Source organism: Bos grunniens, chromosome 4 (assembly GCF_055505025.1).
Source record: "Bos grunniens cultivar Pamir isolate PY7600 chromosome 4, Bosgru_T2T1.0, whole genome shotgun sequence".
NCBI classification, from domain to species: Eukaryota; Metazoa; Chordata; class Mammalia; order Artiodactyla; family Bovidae; genus Bos; species Bos grunniens.
The window spans coordinates 99,618,435-99,638,890 of record NC_141168.1 but is presented as its reverse complement, the minus strand read 5'-3'; the positions used below and the strand labels follow the sequence as shown (position 1 = coordinate 99,638,890).

At 39.9% G+C, this 20,456-nt stretch overlaps 1 protein-coding gene across 1 annotated transcript in view; it reads left to right on the top strand.

The window, feature by feature from the left end:
• Nucleotides 1-20,456, top strand: part of SCIN (scinderin) — a 77,616-nt gene that overhangs the window by 43,598 nt on the left and 13,562 nt on the right. The window contains exons 5-10 of the mRNA XM_086397604.1: nucleotides 4,880-4,972; nucleotides 8,185-8,317; nucleotides 8,721-8,809; nucleotides 9,920-10,135; nucleotides 12,260-12,381; nucleotides 17,592-17,682. Coding sequence (XP_086253730.1) covers nucleotides 4,880-4,972; nucleotides 8,185-8,317; nucleotides 8,721-8,809; nucleotides 9,920-10,135; nucleotides 12,260-12,381; nucleotides 17,592-17,682 — 744 coding nt within the window. The remainder of the gene's footprint in view (nucleotides 1-4,879; nucleotides 4,973-8,184; nucleotides 8,318-8,720; nucleotides 8,810-9,919; nucleotides 10,136-12,259; nucleotides 12,382-17,591; nucleotides 17,683-20,456) is intronic.

Genomic DNA, 20,456 nt, shown 5'->3' with positions numbered 1-20,456 from the left:
CACTGATATATAAGCATTGGTTATATTAAGTGTGGGACATTATGGCACTTGAAAAGTTGTAGTTGAATACATGCAACATAATAAAAAGCAATAAATAGATAAATGCATTCCACTACATGGTGTTTAGACAAGTGGGGTACTATCATTAATGGATAATTTTCAAAGAAATAAAATCAATCGCAGACAAGTATAAAATAACCCATGTCAAGAAAATTGGAGATATCAAGGAAACATTTCATGTAAGGATGGGCATGATAAAGGACGGAAACAGTAAGGACCTATTAGAAGCAAAAGAGATTAAGAAGAATACAAGAATACACAGAAAAACTACAAAAAAAGTCTTAATGACCTAGATAACCATGATGGTATGGTCACTCACCTAGAGCCAGACATCATGGAGTCTGAAGTAAGGTGGGCCTTAGGAAGTATTACTACGAACAAGGCAAGTGGAGGTGATGGATTTCCAGTTGAGCTATTTCAAATCCTAAAAGATTATGCTATGAAAGTGCTGCATTCAATATGTCAGCAAATTTGGAAAACTCAATAGTGACCACAGGACTGGAAAAGGTCAGTTTCATTCCAGTCCCTAAAAAAGGGCAATGCCAAAGGATGGTCAAACTACCGCACAATTGTGCTCATTGTACCTCCTAGGAAGATTATGCTCAAAAGCCTTCAAGCTAGGCTTCAGCAGTATATGAACTAAGAACTTCCAGATGTACAAGCTGGATTTTGAAAAGGCAGAGGAACCAGAGATCAAATTGCCAACATTTTTTGGATTATAGAAAAAGCAAGGGGATTCCAGAAAAATAGCTACTTCTGCTTCATTGATTACTTGAAAGCCTTTGACTGTATGGATCACCACAAACTGTGGAAAATTCTTAAACAGATGGGAATGCCAGGCCACCTTACCTGTCTCCTGAGAAACCTTATAAAAGATTTTATTTTGCTGGACTCCAAAATTACTGTGGATGGTGACTGCAGCCATGAAATTAAAAGACACTTGCTCCTTGGAAGAAAAGCTATGACAAAATTGGACAGTATTAAAAAGCAGAGACATCACATTGTCGACAAAAGTCCGTATAGTTGAAGTTACAGTTTCCAGCAGTCATGTATGGTTATGAGAGTTGGACCATAAAGAAAGCTGAGTGCCGAAGCATTGATGTTTTTGAACTGTGGCATTGGAGAAGACTCTTGAGAGTCCCTTGGACTGCAAAGAGATCCAGCCAGTCAACCCTAAAGAATATCAACCTTGAATATTCATTGGAAGGACTGATGCTGAAGTTGAAACTCCAATCCTTTGGCCACCTGATGCGAAGAGCCAACTCATTAGAAAAGACCCTGATGCTGGGAAAGATTGAAGGTGGGAGGAGAAGGGGACGACAGAGGATGAGATGGTTGAATGGCATCACTGACTCAATGGACATGAGTTTGAGTAAACTTTGGGAGCTGGTGAAGGACAGGGAAGACTGGTGTGCTGCAGTCCATTGAATCACAAAGAGTCAGACATGACTGAGCAGCTGAACAACAACCAGAATCTCAGCCTCAACACGTAGCAGTGTGTAAAACAATCTCTTTGCTTCATTGGGTATCAGTGACCTTTTCTGTAAAATGATAAGAGTATCTGGTTCACAGGAGCTCTTATAAGGTTGAAATTAACATGTGTCTAAAGCTCCTGACCCAATGTGTGACTCATAAGAGACATTCAATAAGTGGTAGCTATTACTATGCTGAACAGTATTGTGCTAATTATAATTAGCTGAATCAACCAAAGAGTAATTGTTCGGTTTTGCTTCTGCCACACCCCGTCAACCTAGGTGACAGTTACATGCAGCATTATGTACCACCCTGGGGAAGGAAAGTGCATGGCTGCCGGGAAACATGGAAAACATCAGCCTGATTAGAGGAGGTTACTTGGTAGATGCTGGGAAATAATGCCGAGTACGTTACATCCAGCCTCTGGAGGTGCCTTGGAAACCAAGCAGAGGAGCTGGGGCTCTGTCAGTAGCATCCAATTCAGAATCATCTCAGAGGAGTTGGGGCTCTGTCAGTAGCATCCAGTTCAGAATCATCTGCAGATTTCTGGTGCATGCCTGTGTGCTAAGTTGCTTCCACTGTGTGTGACTCTTTGTGACCACATGGACTGTAGCTCACTTGGCTCCTCTGTCTGTGGGATTACCAGCCAAGAATACTGGAGTGGGCTACCATGCCCTCCTCCAGGGGATCTTCCCAACCCAGGGATAGAACCCACTTCTCTTATGGCTCCAGTATTGGCGGGTGGGTTCTTTACTGCTAGTGACACCTGGGAATCCTGCAGATTCCTGGGTTTCACCTCAAATCCACTGTAACAGCTGGCAGTTGGGAATCTGTATTTTATCAAGTTACCCAGATGTTGCTTGAGCACATTGAACCTTAAGAATCACTACTGCCAGGCTTCCCTGAGGGCTCACTGATTAAAGAATCCCCCTGTCAACGAAGGGGACATGGGTTCCATCCCCAGTCCAGGAAGATTCCGCACGCCTTGAGGCAGCTGAGCCAGTGTGCCACAACTACTGAGCCTGTGCTCTAGACTCTGGGAGCCACAACTACTGAAGCCCACGCGCCCTAGAGCCATGCTCCACAACGAGAGAAGCCACGGTAACGAGAAGCCTGTGTACCCAACTAGAGAGCAGCCCCTTGCTCTCTGCAACTAGAGGAAAGCCCGGGCATCAGCGAAGACCCAGCACAGCCATAAATAAATAAATAAAACAAAAAAATTGGAAAAAAAAATCACTATTGCAGATAAAAGATGTAAATCTTATCTGGAGTCATCTTCTTGAAACACTGAAGTAAAGTGAAATAGGGAGTCTTCCAGCCACTGTAAAGAATAACTTTCTGGATGAAAAGATGAATGGGGCCCTGAAGGCCGGAGGGAATTGACAGGAGTAGGCATAACCTGTGACTTGGGTGATGAAGAACTTCACTAGGGTGGAGGTTAATGTAGACAGGGATCAGAGACTTTCAACATCATCAGTAAAGAGGGAGAATTTAATGACTGAGCAGCTAAGAGATTCAAAAAGAAGGACAGCAGGTATTCAAAACTGATGTCATGATTGTAAGTCCAGGTGGAGAGAGGAATAGAGATTCGCTGACAGGGATGGAGAATGGTCAATTTTGTGGAAAGATAAAGTTACGTCTGGAGCATGTTAGAGGATGGTGGTACTTTTAAGTGGAAACTTACAGGAACTAACTGAAGGAAAGGGGAGGACTCCAAGCTGGAATGACAGGTCTTGGTTTAGGTGAAACTTTCAAGGAGCATTCTCAGATAAGATTTCTCTGCTTCAGTATTAAATATGTCCTTTAACCCAAACTATTGATTCCAAACTACTGTCTTCATTGGAGTAGAACTTTAAAAGGGTATATGACATCTTTCACTGCTCTTATAAGGAATACATATTTCTAACCAAGATAAAATTGTTATAAAAAAAGCAATTTTGATTGCATTTTAACTTTTGTTTGATCCTACTTTTAGCAAAAGAAGAAAACTATATTGCAATCATTTAGTATGTTCAATAATTAAAGGATTTTATGGATCATTGTGTAGGCAAAAAGATGGGCATATTCCCAGAGGAAAATAAGTCTTTAGTATATTTCTGAACTCGAGACTGTGCTGTACTCATGCATAGGTTAGAATTTAAGCTTTTATTGTTGTCTGGTATTCAGCAGTATGTATTTTCATACAGTATATTTGTAAGGAATACTGACTGTAAAACACATTATGCATGGAATTTCATTGTATATTAAATATTTATTAAATCTAAATGAATAGCATCTTTGCATTTTTAAACTTGCATTTATATTTGTGTTATAAAACTCATATTGTTTTGAATACATTTATATTTGATTCCTGTTCTTAGCATACTATGATACTTATGTCAGTTAATTAAATTCATTAATTAACGTCTTTATGGGCATTTTGGGGGATGATTTTAGTGTACAGAAATTCAAAGCAGATCCAAATGTATTTTCTACAAAATGCTTTCTTAAACTTTTGGATTGCATCAGGTGTGCAAAGAGTACATAAGCACATTCATTCATTCAACATTCATTTGTTCTGTGTCAAAAATGCAGCAGGAAGCAAAGCATATGATTAACTGACATTTCATCTAGCCTAGCCTATATCAATAATAATAATAGTACCCTACCCTCAAATAGTAATTTTGCCCAAGATTTTGTTACAATAAATTAATAAAACCTATAGATTGCTTGTAGAAACAGAGGTTATGGAAGATATTTTGTTGCACAGCTGAACTTAGAACTCATATTTTAATTAATTCCTACTAGTTTTCAATAATGGAGAATGCAATGGCACCCCACTCCAGTACTCTTGCCTAGAAAATCCCATGGACGGAGGAGCCTGGTGGGCTGCAGTCCATGGGGTCGCTGAGAGTCGGACACGACTGAGCAACTTCACTTTCACTTTTCACTTTCATGCATTGGAGAAGGAAATGGCAACCCACTCCAGTGTTCTTGCCTGGAGAATCCCAGGGACGGGGGAGCCTGGTGGGCTGCTGTCTATGGGGTCGCACAGAGTCGGACATGACTGAAGCGACTTAGCAGCAGCAGCAGCAGTTTTCAATAATACGGAGACCTACACTTTCAAGTTTGGGATTTCACTTTCTTGAAAGTTCACATCACCAGCAAACTCAGTGTTTGTTTACTTAATGCTGTCGATTGATTTGACCTGTGGGAGAAGGCCAGTTTAGTATGATTGGTGAGAAATGTCTGAGCCTTGTCATTTCAGTTGCTAGTATTTTATAATCTATGACTTAGGAATCTTTTTTTCAAACTTTGCGCCATTAATAAGAGGTCTTTATCTTTTTATCTGTACTCTTTTTTCCAGGTATTAGGGAAAAAGCCAAAGCTTAGGGATGGAGAAGATGATGATGACATCAAAGCAGATATAACTAATAGGAAAATGGCTAAACTCTACATGGTGAGTTCACTGGTAGGAAGTTCTGTTGTTTTTATTGGACAGGATGGTGCTGGGGAGACCTGCTGGGGAGGGACTGTTTGCCACAGATGACAATGTTCCTCGTTGCCCTCAAAGAGAAATGTGTGGGAAGAATTTGTTCTTTGCTTTAACACAAGTTATTTAAAACTCTTATTTCTATTACTTTTAAAATTTTTATTAAAAACAAATAATTTGCTGTGATTTAAATTAAAAAATTATATATATTGTTGCTGTACTAGTTTGCAATAGTTCAGTTCAGTTCAGTCACTCAGTTGTGTCCGACTCCTTGTGACCCATGGACCACAGCACGCCAGGCCTCCCTGTCCATCACCAACTCCTGGAGTTTACCCAGACCCATGTCCATTGAGTCGGTGACGCCATCCAACCGTCTCATCCTCTGTCGTCCCCTTCTCCTCCCACCTTCAATCTTTCCCAGCATCAGGGTCTTTTCAAACAAGTCAGCTCTTCACATCAGGTGGCCAAAGTATTGGAATTTCAGCTTCAACATCAGTCCTTCCAATGATTATTCAGGACTGATCACTTTTAGGATGGACTGGTTGAATCTCCTTTCAGTCCAAAGGACTGTCAAGAGTCTTTTCCAACACCACAGTTCAAAAGCATGAATTCTTTGGTGCAAAGCGCAGCTAGTGCTCCTTGCCTTGGAGGTGGGGTATCCCCTCTCGACCGCTTGCCGCTCCAGCACCCGCAGCCACCACTCGTTGCTCCAGCGACAATATGTCCTGATATCTTACATTCAGTACAATACATTCAATAAAGTGTTTCCTTCGTAGAGTACAAAGACTGTAAGCTTTTTCTTATGAAATCCTAATGAGCTATAAAATTGTGACCTCACTTGAAATATCCTGTTTAGCCATCATGAAGTCTTTTTTATGAGAGGGCAAGGCTATCAAATCAAACAGCTGGAAGGAAAAAGGGTAAAAACTGTCCTGGGTGTTGGCAGACTTAGTTCCATGTTAGCTCTGTGGGAAGGACTGCCAGGGCGACCTTGGCCAAGACACGGCCATTCTGGGTCTTAGTTTTCTTATCTGACAAAAGAGAGATTAAACTGGAACTACTTAGGTTCCTTCCAATCCACAATTTTATGATTTTATTGCTGGTGAGGGTAACAAAATCCACAAGATGTACCAGGTGAGGAGACTTCACATGGGATCCGTTAAGCATTCCCTCCCTCTGTAACTTTCCAAGCACATGATTTGGAGCAGACCACAATCTCCCTGTGGAATTGAGTCCTTTTCTCATCTCTGACAAGAAGGACGTCTATTTTCTGCTCTTTAAAGGGATGGTCTAGCTCAGACACACTGTGATTTTTAAATGAAGTTCAAGTGACTGTCTTGTGTAGAATAACTTCCTTTTCTGTAGAAAGAAAGGAGAAATAGATTCTTTTTATCTAGATGGCAAAAGAAGATGTCTTTACCACTCCTAAATGCTGATAATTTTAATATAAGCCACACAGAAATTGTTATTCTAAAGATTTTGTGACTGCTTGTTTTTTATTATTGGGTTTTGTTTTGATTATTTTTATTTATTTTAAAATTAATTTTAATTAAATAATAATTTAATTATTTTTTAAGCATAAATTTATTTTAATTTACATTGATTATTTTTATTGTTAGAATTGGGTTTCTAAAACCCAATTTCAAGAGTTTAACAAATACCTTTTATGTTACCTCATTAAATAAAGCTGTTCTCCCCTCAGAGAACATCATGAGAGTAAAGAAATAAGCATGAACATGTTAATCTTGGGGCTTCCCTGGTGGCTCAGTTGATAAATAATCTGCCTGCAGTGCAGGAGACCAGGGTTCCATCTCTGGGTCGGGAAGATCCCTTGGAGAAGGGAATGGCAACCCATTCCAGATGTCTTGCCTGGAGAATTCCATGGACAGAGGAGCCTGGCAGGTTACAGTCCATAGGGTCTCAGAGTCGACTAACACACAATGTTAATTTTGAGTCAATGCTCCCTCTAGTGGGCCTATTATGTATTGCATACTTCTATTTCAGTCCTGAAAATAATTTGAAATAGCTGAACAGGGCTTCCCAGGTGGCGCTCGCTAGTGGTAAAGACCCTTCCTGCCAATGCAGGAGACATAAGAGACTCGGGTTCGATCCCTGGGTAGGGAAGATCCCCTGGAGAAGGGCATGGCAACCCACTCCAGTATTCTTGCCTAGAGAATCCCATGGACAGAGGAGCCTGGCAGGTTACAGCCCATAGGGTCTCAGAGTCAGACACGACTGAAGTGACTTAACACAACAACACAGGGCTGGGAAGCTGACTCACCTCGGGTGATTTCTAAAAATACACAATTCAAGCCCCACCGCAGTGCTGTAAAACCCCACCACTCATCTAGGGAGGACCCTCAAATCTGCGTATTTAACAAGTGCCCAGGTGGATTACCTTACAGCCTACCAGGCCTTGAAAAAATTGAATTCTAACCTAGGAAATTTTGTAAGACTTTGTAAGCTGTATGTCTCTAGCTTAAAAAAAAAAACTTACATAGCCGTTTCCAAACTTCGGGAGTCTCCGTAAGTTTACTTGTGACACAGATGTAACAAGTTTTATTTTATGATGTTTTATTTGTGACATGAGATTTACTTTGATAATTTATACAGAGTATTTAAGTAAATGACAGGCTCCATATTGAAAAAAGTCTGTACGCATAAGCTATAATGTATCAGGGCCTTCCTTACCACAGTGTCTGGGATATGGTAGTACTCAGTGAATATTGAATGAATCAACATTTAAGCTTCAGCTTTGTGTGTGTGTAATGAGTACAAGAGTATCTATTTCAAAGATTTTTATAAAGACTAAGAAATAATCATGTAAATTTCATTGTGTGGCTCCTGGTATATGTGAAAACCGAAACAAATTTTATCCATGATTATTATCACTATTATTTTCTGTGTTGAAACTTAGCTTTTTATTAGTAGTACTTTTATCCTAAAGGGCTTTAAGAAAGTCTTTTCCAGGTCTAACTGGGTCCATGAGGGTTTTTTTGTTTTGTCTTTGTTTTCTTTGAAATAGCTCTGTTGAGATATAACTTACATATATAGTTTATCCATTCAAAGTGTGCAATTCAGTGGTTTTTATTATATGTACAGAGTTGTGCAGCCGTCACCATGATCACAGTTTAGAACTCACTGATGATCCTCAAGCAAGCTCATGGTTTTCATGTCAGGTTTCAGATGCCAGTGGCTCCATGAAAGTGAGTCTAGTGGCAGAAGAAAACCCCTTCTCCATGGCGATGCTTCTGTCTGAAGAATGCTTCATTTTGGACCACGGTGCTGCAAAACAGATTTTTGTATGGAAAGGTAAAAAAAAAAAAAAAATGCCATTGGCATTGTTGACATACTTCAGATTTATATGTATTTCTTCAGAAAGATAAATAAAACATCTTTTCTGACTTAAAAAAAGCTTACCTTTCTGCATGATCTATACAATGCAGACATCAAAACCATATTTTCTTACTATTAGCCTTATTTACTAGGGATGATGGGGTAAAAGAAAGTCTTTGGGTACTAGAAATAGAATTTTTTATATATTCTATATTATAATATTGTTAAATATATTTAGTATACTAGGAAGTTTTTGCCATTTTTCAGTATTGTAGTTAAATTAAATTTTAATTATGTTTGCTTTTTGGTGCACAAGTATCTCTTAATCATGTAATATCTTGCCTCTCTAAAATTCTCTTTCATTTATGTTGCATGTTAGGTAAAGATGCTAATCCCCAGGAGAGAAAGGCTGCCATGAAGACAGCTGAGGAATTCCTACAGCAAATGAATTATTCTACGAATACCCAAGTACGTATGGAAATGAACTAGCTAGGAAAAATTTTTTAGATATGGGAGCTCATGACATTACCACAAAACTCCTGAGCGAATTTGGTTCCAAAAAACATACACAGAAGTCATTCTTACCTATGTGCCTGCAATGTTGCATCCTGTGCTCTAGAACTCTGTGTGGAGGACAGAATTTTACAGAAATTGGAGATTAGACTTTCAGTGGGACACTGTGATTAGAATAAAAGCCCATTCACTTCCTGCACAGCCTTTAAGTCAAGATGGTCAAGCACAGTTGAATTAACTGAGAGCATATATCAGTTATTCCCTAGAGCAAGTTGTATCAGCATGGACTAAGGCCCAGAAAATACTTGCCTTCATGGAGATTAATTTAGACACTGACTAGTTGCTCTTTTCTGAATCTCCTAGCTTCATCTTTTCTCTTCATTTTTATGTCCTGGCAAAAGCAGCACAAGGAGATAATTTCTTTCAGGTCACAGAACTTCTATGAACCTAATATAGAAAAACAGTCAAACTTATTTGACTGTAATGGAAACATATGAAATGACTTGATTCTTCTCTCAAACATCCAAATTCATTGGCACTTAGATTAGCTATAAGAAAAAAAGCAGGGTTGAATTGTTTTAGCTTCATATTTGATACTTTTCCTTTTGTGTTCATATAAGGATTCCAGCTTCTAAGTTTACATTTGTCATCTTTAAAAAAAAAAAAAAGGCTCCTCTTTGCATTTCCTTAGTTTTTTCTCCACAACTAGATTATTGTTTTTCCTTGGTCTCTTATTTTTCTGTTTATAATTATTGTTGTTTAGTCACTAGTCATGTTCAACTATTTGCGATCCCATGGACTATATCCTGCCAGGCTCTTCTGTCCATGAAATTTCCCAGGCAAGGATACTAGAGTGGGTTGCCGTTCCCTTTTCCAGGGGATCTTCCTGACCCAGAGATCAAACCCATGTCTCCTGCATTGGCAGGCGGATTCTTTACTACTGAGCCACCAGGGAAGCCCAAACCAGAGCACCAAACAGGGACATGAACCCTGGACCCTTGGATTAAAAGTCTGATGCTCTACCCACTGAGCTAATCATAATAATAATAATTTTTTACATTTCAGATTCAAGTTCTTCCAGAAGGAGGTGAAACACCAATCTTCAAACAGTTCTTTAAGGACTGGAGAGATAGAGATCAGAGCGATGGCTTCGGGAAAGTGTATGTCACAGAAAAAGTGGCTCACGTAAAACAAATTCCATTTGATGCCTCAAAATTGCACAGTTCCCCACAAATGGCAGCCCAGCATCACGTGGTGGATGATGGTTCTGGCAAAGTGCAGGTACTTACACGTTTCTGTCTATTTGTCTGTCAAGCCCATTTATGCCAGTTTATGTGGCAATAGAACTTCAGGAAGCTACAAATTGTAAAATGTGCATTTTAATGATTAATAAAGATGATCCAAGACCAGGGGGTTGAAAGTTGGAAGACAGCGTTGTCTGACCTTCAGTCTTAGTGTGTAGTGTGTTTGCTGAGATTCTAAGAAACTAGGTAATTTGTGTTAGAGGCCTCCAAGGAACCCAGCTGTCTCCATCTCATTTCCTGGTCCAAGCCTGCGTCTGCTCTCGGAACTAGACTTGTCCAGGGTGGGTGCATTGCTCCGAAAGTTCCAGACCCTACGTTTGTCCTTCCCTTGCACCTTAGGGGCATTCACAAAGGCAAATTGTGTGTTATGTGCCAACATCACAGATGTTTTTAGAGCATTCAAAATGAATTTGTTGATTATTGCTATTTTTTGACAAAAATTGTCGAAACCCTCCTAAGGATTCTCCCTAACTAAAATCTCTTCATGTTTGGTCTGCCATTGAGTCATCTAACTTAAGGGGAACTGTATAAGATCACTTCTGTTCTAGAGTCTGTTGGTGGCTCTCCACAGTCTTCCTGAGAACATCCGTCCTTAGCTGGGCCTCCCAGGCCTTCCATGACTGAGCCTTGCTCTCCGCACCTCAGCCTTCACAGCCTCGAGGGCTCCTCGCCATCCCCATCTGGGTGACATTCCCACTCCTCCTTTGTAACTCAGTTAAGTCTCAAGCTTCATCTCTTCTGAAGAGACTTCTTTCTGCACTGAAATGACCTTTCTCTGTTCTCAAGCCAGAAGTCATGTTCTTCATGGATTCATCGTAGAAGTACCACAGAGTTGTTCATTTACTTAGACATTTCTTCTCCCAGACCTCTTGTCATTCCTTGAGGGAAGGAATTGAATAATTTATTTCTTCATTCCCAGAGCTTATCACACACTGCTCAGACCAAAGTCTGAGATTTAATGTAAGAGATTTAAGAAGGTGTTTTTCTTCTTTTCAAAGGCTTGAAGTGTGACTCTAAGCTGGGCAGGGATTATGGGAACTACACAGGGAGAAGCGCCTCCTGTGGTCGCTGTCAGAGTTATCAGTTTTGGGGCCTGAGCCTGTGTCCTGCTCAGACATCCTTTTCTGGAGCTCAGCACAGCCAGAGAGCCCCGCGGTGGACATGGATCCCCAGCTCCAAATGTGTCCTGGCTGCCGTCTCCACATCAGAGCATAGTGTTCTGAGAAGTCCTCCCATGCCACCCGGGGAAGATGATGTCCAGGGTTTTCTCTAGGATTTGGGGTTTAGCCAAGCCATGCTGCCATTGTTCCTCTGGGACAGCGCAGGAAGGCTGCTCTCTGAAAGCACTGCACCGCTCCATTCCACTTGCTCATCTTCAATTTCAAAACAGAGGATCTATCCTGAGCCTCCCAGGACCCAGGCAGGAGGATGTGTGTGTGTGCAGTCCCTGCAGTCTCTCACTCACGTGTTACTTTCCCATTTCATTTACAACTCTCTCTCCAACTTTTAACCTTTAATTAAAAATATCTTTAGTTCGTGATGAGGAGGAGAAAATAGAAAATAACTAGTTCTGCCTGCTTCTATCTTAGTCTTATGGCACATTTTGAAAATAGAAGTCATGCAATTTGTCATTTTTATTGTTTAGTCACAATCTGCCACTCTTACCTGGGGGAAAAAAAAACAGTTTCATGCCTTAAAGCACAGGGAAGGAGAAGTTTTAAAAAATTGCCTCCCAACTGATGAAAAATTTTGAGAGATGTATTTCTGAACTAAATATTTCAGTTTGTCATGTAACTGGAGTGTCATCATGTTATTTTCACTAATCAATCAAACAATAGGTATTTATTAATCAACAGGCTCAGAACTGAGATAAGTACTATGAAGGGTATAAAAGAAAAGAGTATAAAAGAACTCTAAACACTTAAGAAGTCAATTAACCAAACGGACAAGAATTTCTTCCTGTTGCTTGATTTGTAACTAGTTAGAAAAGTAAAAGGTTTTTAATGACAGATCTAAACCAAAATGTTTTTTTTTAAACCTTAGAGAAGTAGTACTAGATAAAGAAGATTTTGATTTTGATACACCTATTTATTCCTTTTAGATTTGGCGTGTAGAAAACAACGGTAGGGTCGAAATTGACCGAAACTCGTACGGTGAATTCTATGGTGGTGATTGCTACATTATACTTTACACTTATCCCAGAGGACAGATTATCTACACCTGGTGAGTTTCCCTCTTTCATAGAATCTCAAGTTCTGTAGAGGCCACATTTTGCTCCAAAGTTAAAGCAATATGGGATAAAATTATCCTATAATTTAGCCTCGTGAGCTTTGTATAACATGAATGTAGTATTTTCTTCTTGTATGATTTTGGCTATGTTTTGATAGCTGCTGTCCACTAGCAGTTTAGATAAAAGTCATTCTTACCAATTTAGGAGAAAGGTTTTGGTAGCTGAAGGGTGGTGTTCCTTTAGTGGATATGTAGTTGAATAACTCCTCTCCTTTGAAAGCTAACAAACACTCCAACTGGCCAGCATCAGGTACCATGTCTTCTTATTGTTAAAATTCACAGAGGCTCATCCTGATTGGAGTTGCAACATTTCAATGAATCAGATTCTCTAAGGCATGTATATAATTTATGGTTCTATTTCAGACTCTGGAGATCTCAAATTGATGCATCCTTATTCTTTGTCCTCATGAAATTCATAGCAGTATTAAATAAAAAAATGCTATTGCTTCAATTTCTTATCCATTTCTTTTGCATAATGATTTGAGTTAATTAAAGGTTAAGCTTACTTCTCTGGTAGCTCAGACCATATAGAATCAGCCTGCAATGCAGGAGACCTGGGTTTGATCTTCAGGTCAGGAAGGTCCCCTGGAGAAGAAAATGGCAACCCACTCCAGTTTTCTTGCCTGGAGAATCCCATGGACAGAGGAGCCTGGTGGGCTATGGTCCATAGGGTCGCAAAGCATCAGGACATGACTGAGTAACTAACACTTTCACCTTCAAGTTGACTTAGAGTCAGTGCCAATGGAAATGTCCAAGTAAGTGAAGTGCACACAGCATGCTGGACTAGTCCAAGGGACAGAATTCTGCAACAAATCATGCAATGCTGGATTCTCAAACTATTTATGAAGTGAAATCACATAAAGTGGAATATTTCTGAGAAGACTGAAAGAAAGAAAAGAATTTTCAAAAAAGATATTAAAGCTGAAAAGTGTAGGTTGAAGTTGCGAGGATGAAGCAGGATCCTGCCTTTGCCTATGTGGTGGTAGCTGTCTTCAGTAAGGATACTGAGTGGACGAGGACTCAGGTGTCTGCTGATAGGGTGTCTGCTGATAGGGTGACTTTTCTCTATGGTGAGTGTCCCACTGGATGACAGAGTCATCCATCCTCATAGTGTGACCACTTCCCCCTTATACTGGCCAGTGCCTTGACCTTAACCAAGATCAGGAGATGAGATGATTTTCCCCACCCCATGGGTTCTTGGTACCCCGAGGATGGTCTGGAAACCAAGAGTATCAGCGTCCCTGGGGAGCTGGTTAGAAATAGAGAATATCAGGCCCCACCTTTGACCTACTAAAGCGGAACCTGTGTTTTAACAAGTTCTCAGGATGATTCAGAATCACCTTAATGATTTACAGGCACTGCCTTAGGCAATGGCTCCGAACACTAGCTGCACATACTAACCCGGATAATTTTTCCCAAAGCTGAATACCCAGTGCCCTCTTTACACCAAATAAATCAGACCCCCAGTTGGCGGGACTCTGGAGTTTCTAATGTACACCATGGCGTTAATGAGAACCACTGTGTTCAGAGACATTTCTGACCCCACAGTCGCATCATATCCTGTCAAAGATGCATGTATTTAGCTATTTAGCTCTGTGTTTAAGATGCCATCTTCATAGCAACCAGTTTATTTTGAGCAGCGTGTTTGTGCCAGCAAAATGCTAGATGTTTCCATGTATTATCTCTCTTCCTCACAATTAGATAATTTTCAAAAGATACAAAAGGAGGGGGGAATCAGGGAGTAAATAATTTAACGCAAAGTCACAACTCTTGTAAAGGGTGAAGCATCATTTCACACCTTGATCTGCAGCTGTCTTTAAGGCCTGCCTGCAGCTATCCCCTGGTAGAAACTATGTCCTTATTTTGCAATTTCCTTTTCTAAAATTTTAACTCAGAAAAGTACCTGTGCAAAGCATGGCATCTGTAGGGATAAATTCATTGTAAGTAGGTAATGAATTTACATTACTTACATTCTTAGTAAGCTTTTCTTTTACATTCTGTTTCTTGGTCTTCCTCTAAATTCTTTTCAGTATGTAAAAAATATAGTTAATAATTGTGGCACTTAGATCAAACAGGAAAGATTAAATAAGTAATTCAAGAGAATGTTTTGAGGAATTAGCAATTTGCAATCCACATAAATAACTATGTGGATATAGATTAAACAGATTAAATCAGGTTATAAATTTTGAACGTAAAAGCTATTCTGTAAATCATTTGAAAGTGTCCATTGAGCACTTTCTATGTGCCAAGCACTGAGCTAGATACTAAAGATACAATAAAAAACGTTCCCCAAGAATTTATACTTAAAAGAGAGAAAGATGGTTATCAGCCATTTCAATAAAGTATGAAGGCTTAAGATAAAACCAAGCTGAATGATCTGTGTAGAATTAGGAACAGATACTCAAGCTCACTGCTAGGTTATTGGTGAAGGACTCTTAAAAGTGACATCTAAGTGGGAGCAGAAATGAGAGTGAGGAAAGCAAGCAAATAGTATTGAAGGTGTTCCTAGCAATGCAAGAAAAAGCGTGCTCTAATCTAGCAGTAATGGCGTATGGCACGAGCAAAGTTAGGAAGCAAAAGACAAAACCAGTGAATGAGAAGGAGCCAAGTGATTAGTTGGGCTTCCCTAGTGACTCAGACAGTAAAGAGTCTGCCTGTAATGCCAGAGACCTGGGTTTGATCCCTGGGTCGGGAAGATCCCTTGGAGGAGGGCATGGCAACCCACTCCAGTATTCTTGCCTGGGAAATCACATGGACAGAGGAGCCTGGCGGGCTACAGTCCCTGGGGTCGTTTAATAGCACAGATGTTAAATTTGTCAGTTTGTTGATGTATAGTTTGCAGAACTTCAAAAACTTCCATAAACATAGTGAAGAGGCATTTAGGAAATGCCTCCTGAAGACTAGCTTCAAATTAAACAACTTTCCAGTTTATGTGGTCGTTTCAATCATGGGATATGAATAGGTTAAATCCAAGAGGCAGAGTTCAAGGTGACAAACTTGAATGGAATCACTGCTGAATACACAAATTTGTCTTTTTATTTCTGAAACTACTGAGACTCTAAAATGACAAGAGAAAACTAATTTCAACAGTGATCTTTTCTCTGAAATGTCAAGTAATTGAAATTAAACAAACTTTGATCAGTGGTGATAATGAGTCTCTTGAAGCAATAAATTCCATTTTCATGCAGCATTTTATTTTTAATGAGTAACAAGTACCACAGATTTGTAAAGAAGAAATCATATCAAAGTAGATAGCTTCTTTTCTCCCTCTAAGCACAGGATTTCAAAGTTAAGAGACAAAGCAATTTTCTTATGGTCTTGATTGCATTGCAGTCCTTGACTGCCTGGGTCACAGATCCATAAAGCAAATTAGTTTGAATCTGTGTGGGTGGAAACGTGGTCACTTTGACAGGAAGAGGAAGAAGGGTTTGAGATAAACAGTGAAATATTAATTAAGAGTGTCAGAAGGCAAAAAGAAAATGAAGAAATATCCAAGAAATTGCCGAGCTAGGGAATAAAGGACAGGTGATGACAGACCCTGCTGTTTCCTCAGCTCTGCGTTACTCCCCACCTGGTGCTGCCAGCGGCTCCCAGAAGTGTTTGCTAGCGTGACAGGCTCATGGAAAATTTCAGTTATTCGCATTAAAAGGCTATATCTTCATGTGTGCCCTTATTATGAAAAGCATTTTCTATTTTTTTTAAACATATGTCTGACATAAGCATGTCCTTTTTTTTCACCCCACTGTACAACATTTTCATATCAACCATTTGACTCTGTTGGTTCAATGAAATATTCTGAGATAAATGAGACAGGCTTCCTGCACTCAGTGTTGTGTGGGTATGTGTGTGCATATGTGCATGTGTGGTGTGTATGTATGTGTGTGTGTTGTCCAGGTTGGGAGCCTACTGTTAATCTGGTTCTGGGTATGGAACAGGTAGGTCACTCTCAAACCTTCAGAAGCAAGAATATAATTAATTGTCAAAATCCATTTCCAGGATTGGTGTTCTTCCTGCTAACCTGTAGTCATGTAGAGATGGGAGGATTGGCTACCAACAGTGCTTTCACTGCCTTTTCCCTCCCACAGTCATCAAACAAGCAGATCTCCCAGAGGCTGTTGTGTAGGGTGAGCCAGTGTTTGGAGTTAGAGCCACAAGTTATCCTAGAAAGAGAAGTTGCCAATGAATTGACTCCTATCTGGTCACTGATACTTTAGCTTCTCTTACTGTTTTATTCATAATTCCTTTAAAGAATGACAAAATGGGGGCCTCTCCATTGCCTGTATGTGTTTGTGTGTGTGCGCTCCATCAATTCAATCGTCCAACTCTTTGTGATAGTATAGACTGCAGCCCTCCAGGCTCCTCTGTCCATGGGAAATCCCTTTAAAGAAAGACCAGAATTACAAAATGGGGGCCTCTCCATTACCTCTGTGTATGTGTGTGTGTGCACGCGCGCACGCTCAGTTAACTCAGTCGTGTCCAACTCTTTGTGACACTGTAGACTGCCTGCCAGGCTCCTCTGTCCATGGGATTCTCCAGGCAAGAATACTGGAGTGGGTTGCCACGCCCTCCTCCAGGGGATCTGCCCGACCCACAGGTTGAACCTACGTCTCCTGTGTCTCCTGCATTTCAGGCAGATTCTTTACCCACTGAGCCACCTGGAAAGCCCCTCTATTGTCTGCTTCTAATAATTATTTTCTTGATTTTTGTGGGTCCATACATTTGTTACTATGCTCACCAAATAGTCATGGGAAAATAAAGTGCCTCTAATATCCAGCCCAGTAGATCTGGCTCATATACTACTCAAATGGATTATTTTCACTGTTGAGATTGTTTCCCAAAATAGGCAGCTCCAACTTGAAATCAGACAGAATTGACTACTTAGCTAAGTTATTATGGAACTAAAAATGGGCCCTTGAAATGGAGATTAAAAACATCGATGGTATGTTGTTCTAAACAATACATAGGATAGATCATGGCTCAGCGTTAGTACTTTAAAAAACAATAGCTTCTATGGCTTTTTTATGTCAAAACAGCAAGGTTTCTTCTTGATCTTTCATAATAACTTAAGTTTCTGTTTGAAATGCCTGCCTTAGAAGATCTTAAACCTAAATACAAGCTAATTTGTTTCACTTTGGTTCCTCCAGGCAAGGAGCAAATGCCACACGGGATGAGCTGACAACCTCCGCATTCCTGACTGTTCAGTTGGATAGATCCCTCGGGGGACAGGCTGTGCAGGTTGGGATGTTTTTACCCCCTAAACTCATACAAGTTTTTCAAGCCCAGTGTCTCGTTAAAACCCTTCTCCCACTTCAGGATGCAGATTTGACACTTTGTAAATATTTCCTTTTTTTTCATTTCAAAATTTAAATATTCCTATTCTCATGCCATACTTGTTCTCTCAGATTCTGGAAAAGAGGGAACAAATTTAAAAATAGAAACAAAAATAAGCTATTAACAGATTTAGAGCCCCAAAGAATCTTTCCTTTAGAATCATATCAGATCAATGGCAACCACTTGCTGCTGCTGCTGCTGCTGCTGCTGCTAAGTTGCTTCAGTTGTGTCCGACTCTGTGTGACCCCATAGACGGCAGCCCACCAGGCTCCCCCGTCCCTGGGATTCTCCAGGCAAGAACACTGGAGTGGGTTGCCATTTCCTTCTCCAATGCATGAAAGAGAAAAGTGAAAGTGAAGTCGCTCAGTCGTGTCCGTCGCTCAGTCATGTCCTCGTTCTACCTGAGTTATCACTTCCAGCTGATCACTTTCCAGTTTTCAAATTTTTATACATTTTAAGATCTTTATAAATCAAATCTCTATCTAAATTATTACCTGATTCAAAGGTAATAATTAGAAAAGTAAGTCCGATACTTTAGTGCATAATATGTAATATATGGAGATCCAGTCTGGTCTTTTAGCTGGTTTTCTTTCCATCTTGGTTTTTAGTTCCTAAATAAAGCAAGTTAGACTTAAATTTAAAGATGCATATTAACTTTGTAAAATAAAACTAACATTGTTAATTGTCAGTTAACAAGTTGACAAGATTATTGAATTCTTTAAACACACTTAACTCCTGTGAATTCCCCATGAACTGTTTACTACATTCGTTTCCTGAATGAAATATGTCTAAGAACGGACATCATTGATGTCATTTAATTAACCTTTCAACTGTTCTTACAAAATCACACAAAACTTTAAAGATATGCACTGTGCCTTATAAATTCTACATTTCAGAGTTAACTACTACTATTTAATACACCCAATGAATGAATTTATTGTCAGGCATTTGAATCCTAATTAACAATGAAAGCATAATGCCTCGTTTTACCACTAGATGGCAGGGGTTTACAATAAATAAAATCACTGTTTTAAACATTCCTTCATACTCAGAAACAGTACTGAAAAATTTTCAATTTACCTTTCTCTCTTTCTCTCTCTCCGGCCTTGCTGCATCGCTTGCAGGATCATAGTTCCCTGATCAGGAATCAAACTTGAACTCCCTACAGTGGAAGTACAGTCCTAAGCATGAACTGCCAGGGAATTCCCCTTTCTCTTTCTTGTTTTCATTCATAGTGGAGAATGGGTTTTAATCTGTAGCCCTCTTTCTCTCAATTTGGCAATTGAGGTTTTCTCAATGTTATGGGAAATGCTAAGGCAACAACAGTTTTAGGTACTCTTAGCTAACCTTGCCCCAACACAGTTTCATAATTGGCTGCTTGCTTATTTAAGTAAATGTGTACTAACTTTCACTTTCATTCATTGGAGAAGGAAATGGCAACCCACTCCAGTGTTCTTGCCTGGAGAATCCCAGGGACGGGGGAGCCTGGTGGGCTGGCTGCCGTCTCTGGGGTCGTACAGAGTCGGACATGACTGAAGTGACGCAGCAGCAGCAGCAGCAGCTGTTAACTGAAGGTTATCTGTTCACCACACCCTAGGCCTTCCCATGATGGTGTATACTTCAGCATTCTCATTCACTTGGTTTCTAGGAAAAAAAACAGACCAGGGCAGGGTAGGGGAGATGGTTTAATTTTTGCAAAAGGCAAGGTAATTGAAAAAAATAGGAGACTGACACAAAATTTGAACTCTTCATGTAAATAAATGCATCGTTTATGCAAAAAATAGGAAATTCATGTCTAATCCAGTATCTGTTAAACTAATAGATGAAATTAAGTCATTTACCATTTATTTCCTTCAATTTCCTTATCCTGACAAATGATTATGTTAAGTAAATCTATTACCATTTCCATAGGTAAGTTAAAAAGTAAAAGTCTATTCTGTTTATTTTGCCAGCTTTTGATGTTTGGATTGAAATCTTTGTTCACTCTTAGGTAACGATGGTGGCTCAGATGGTAAAGAATATACCTGCTTATCCTGAACCCTCCTCTCCCCTGGGGAGGGAGGAGGGAGGAGGGTTCAGGATAAATTTTAAGAAAAATTATTAAAAGTGAAAAAAAAAAAAGAATATACCTGCAAAGCAGAAGACCTGGGTTCGATCCCTGGGTTGGGAAGATCCCTTGGAGAAGGGAATGGCAACCCACTCCAGTATTCTTGCTGAAGACTCCCATGGATAGAGGAGCCCGGCAGGCTATAGTCCATGGGGTCACAAAGACTCAGACATGACTAAGCGACTAGCACTTTCACACATGTGTTCATCTATATCTCCAAAAGGGAAAAACAACAAAGTGCTGATCTTTGTCATCTTTTATAAAAATTCCTTTTTTTTTTTTTTTTTTTACGTCTTTGCGCTAAGGTGTAAGTGGTGCAGTGTGGAAGCAGAAAGCAGCACAGTGTGATGTTGTACCTACCTCCCCCTACCCCAGTGTGCTGTATCTGGAATAACGAATGGTTCCTAAGTCAGCAAGGAAGCTGTGCTTGATTTTTATGAACCTATATTTTCTGTTAATCATCGTTCCTCCTGCACTTGACTTTTTATTTACTTTTAATTTTGTTTTCGAAAAGAAAAATAAGGATGTCTTTGGAAATACAGCCTTCTTTCATTGCCCTCTTTATTACATT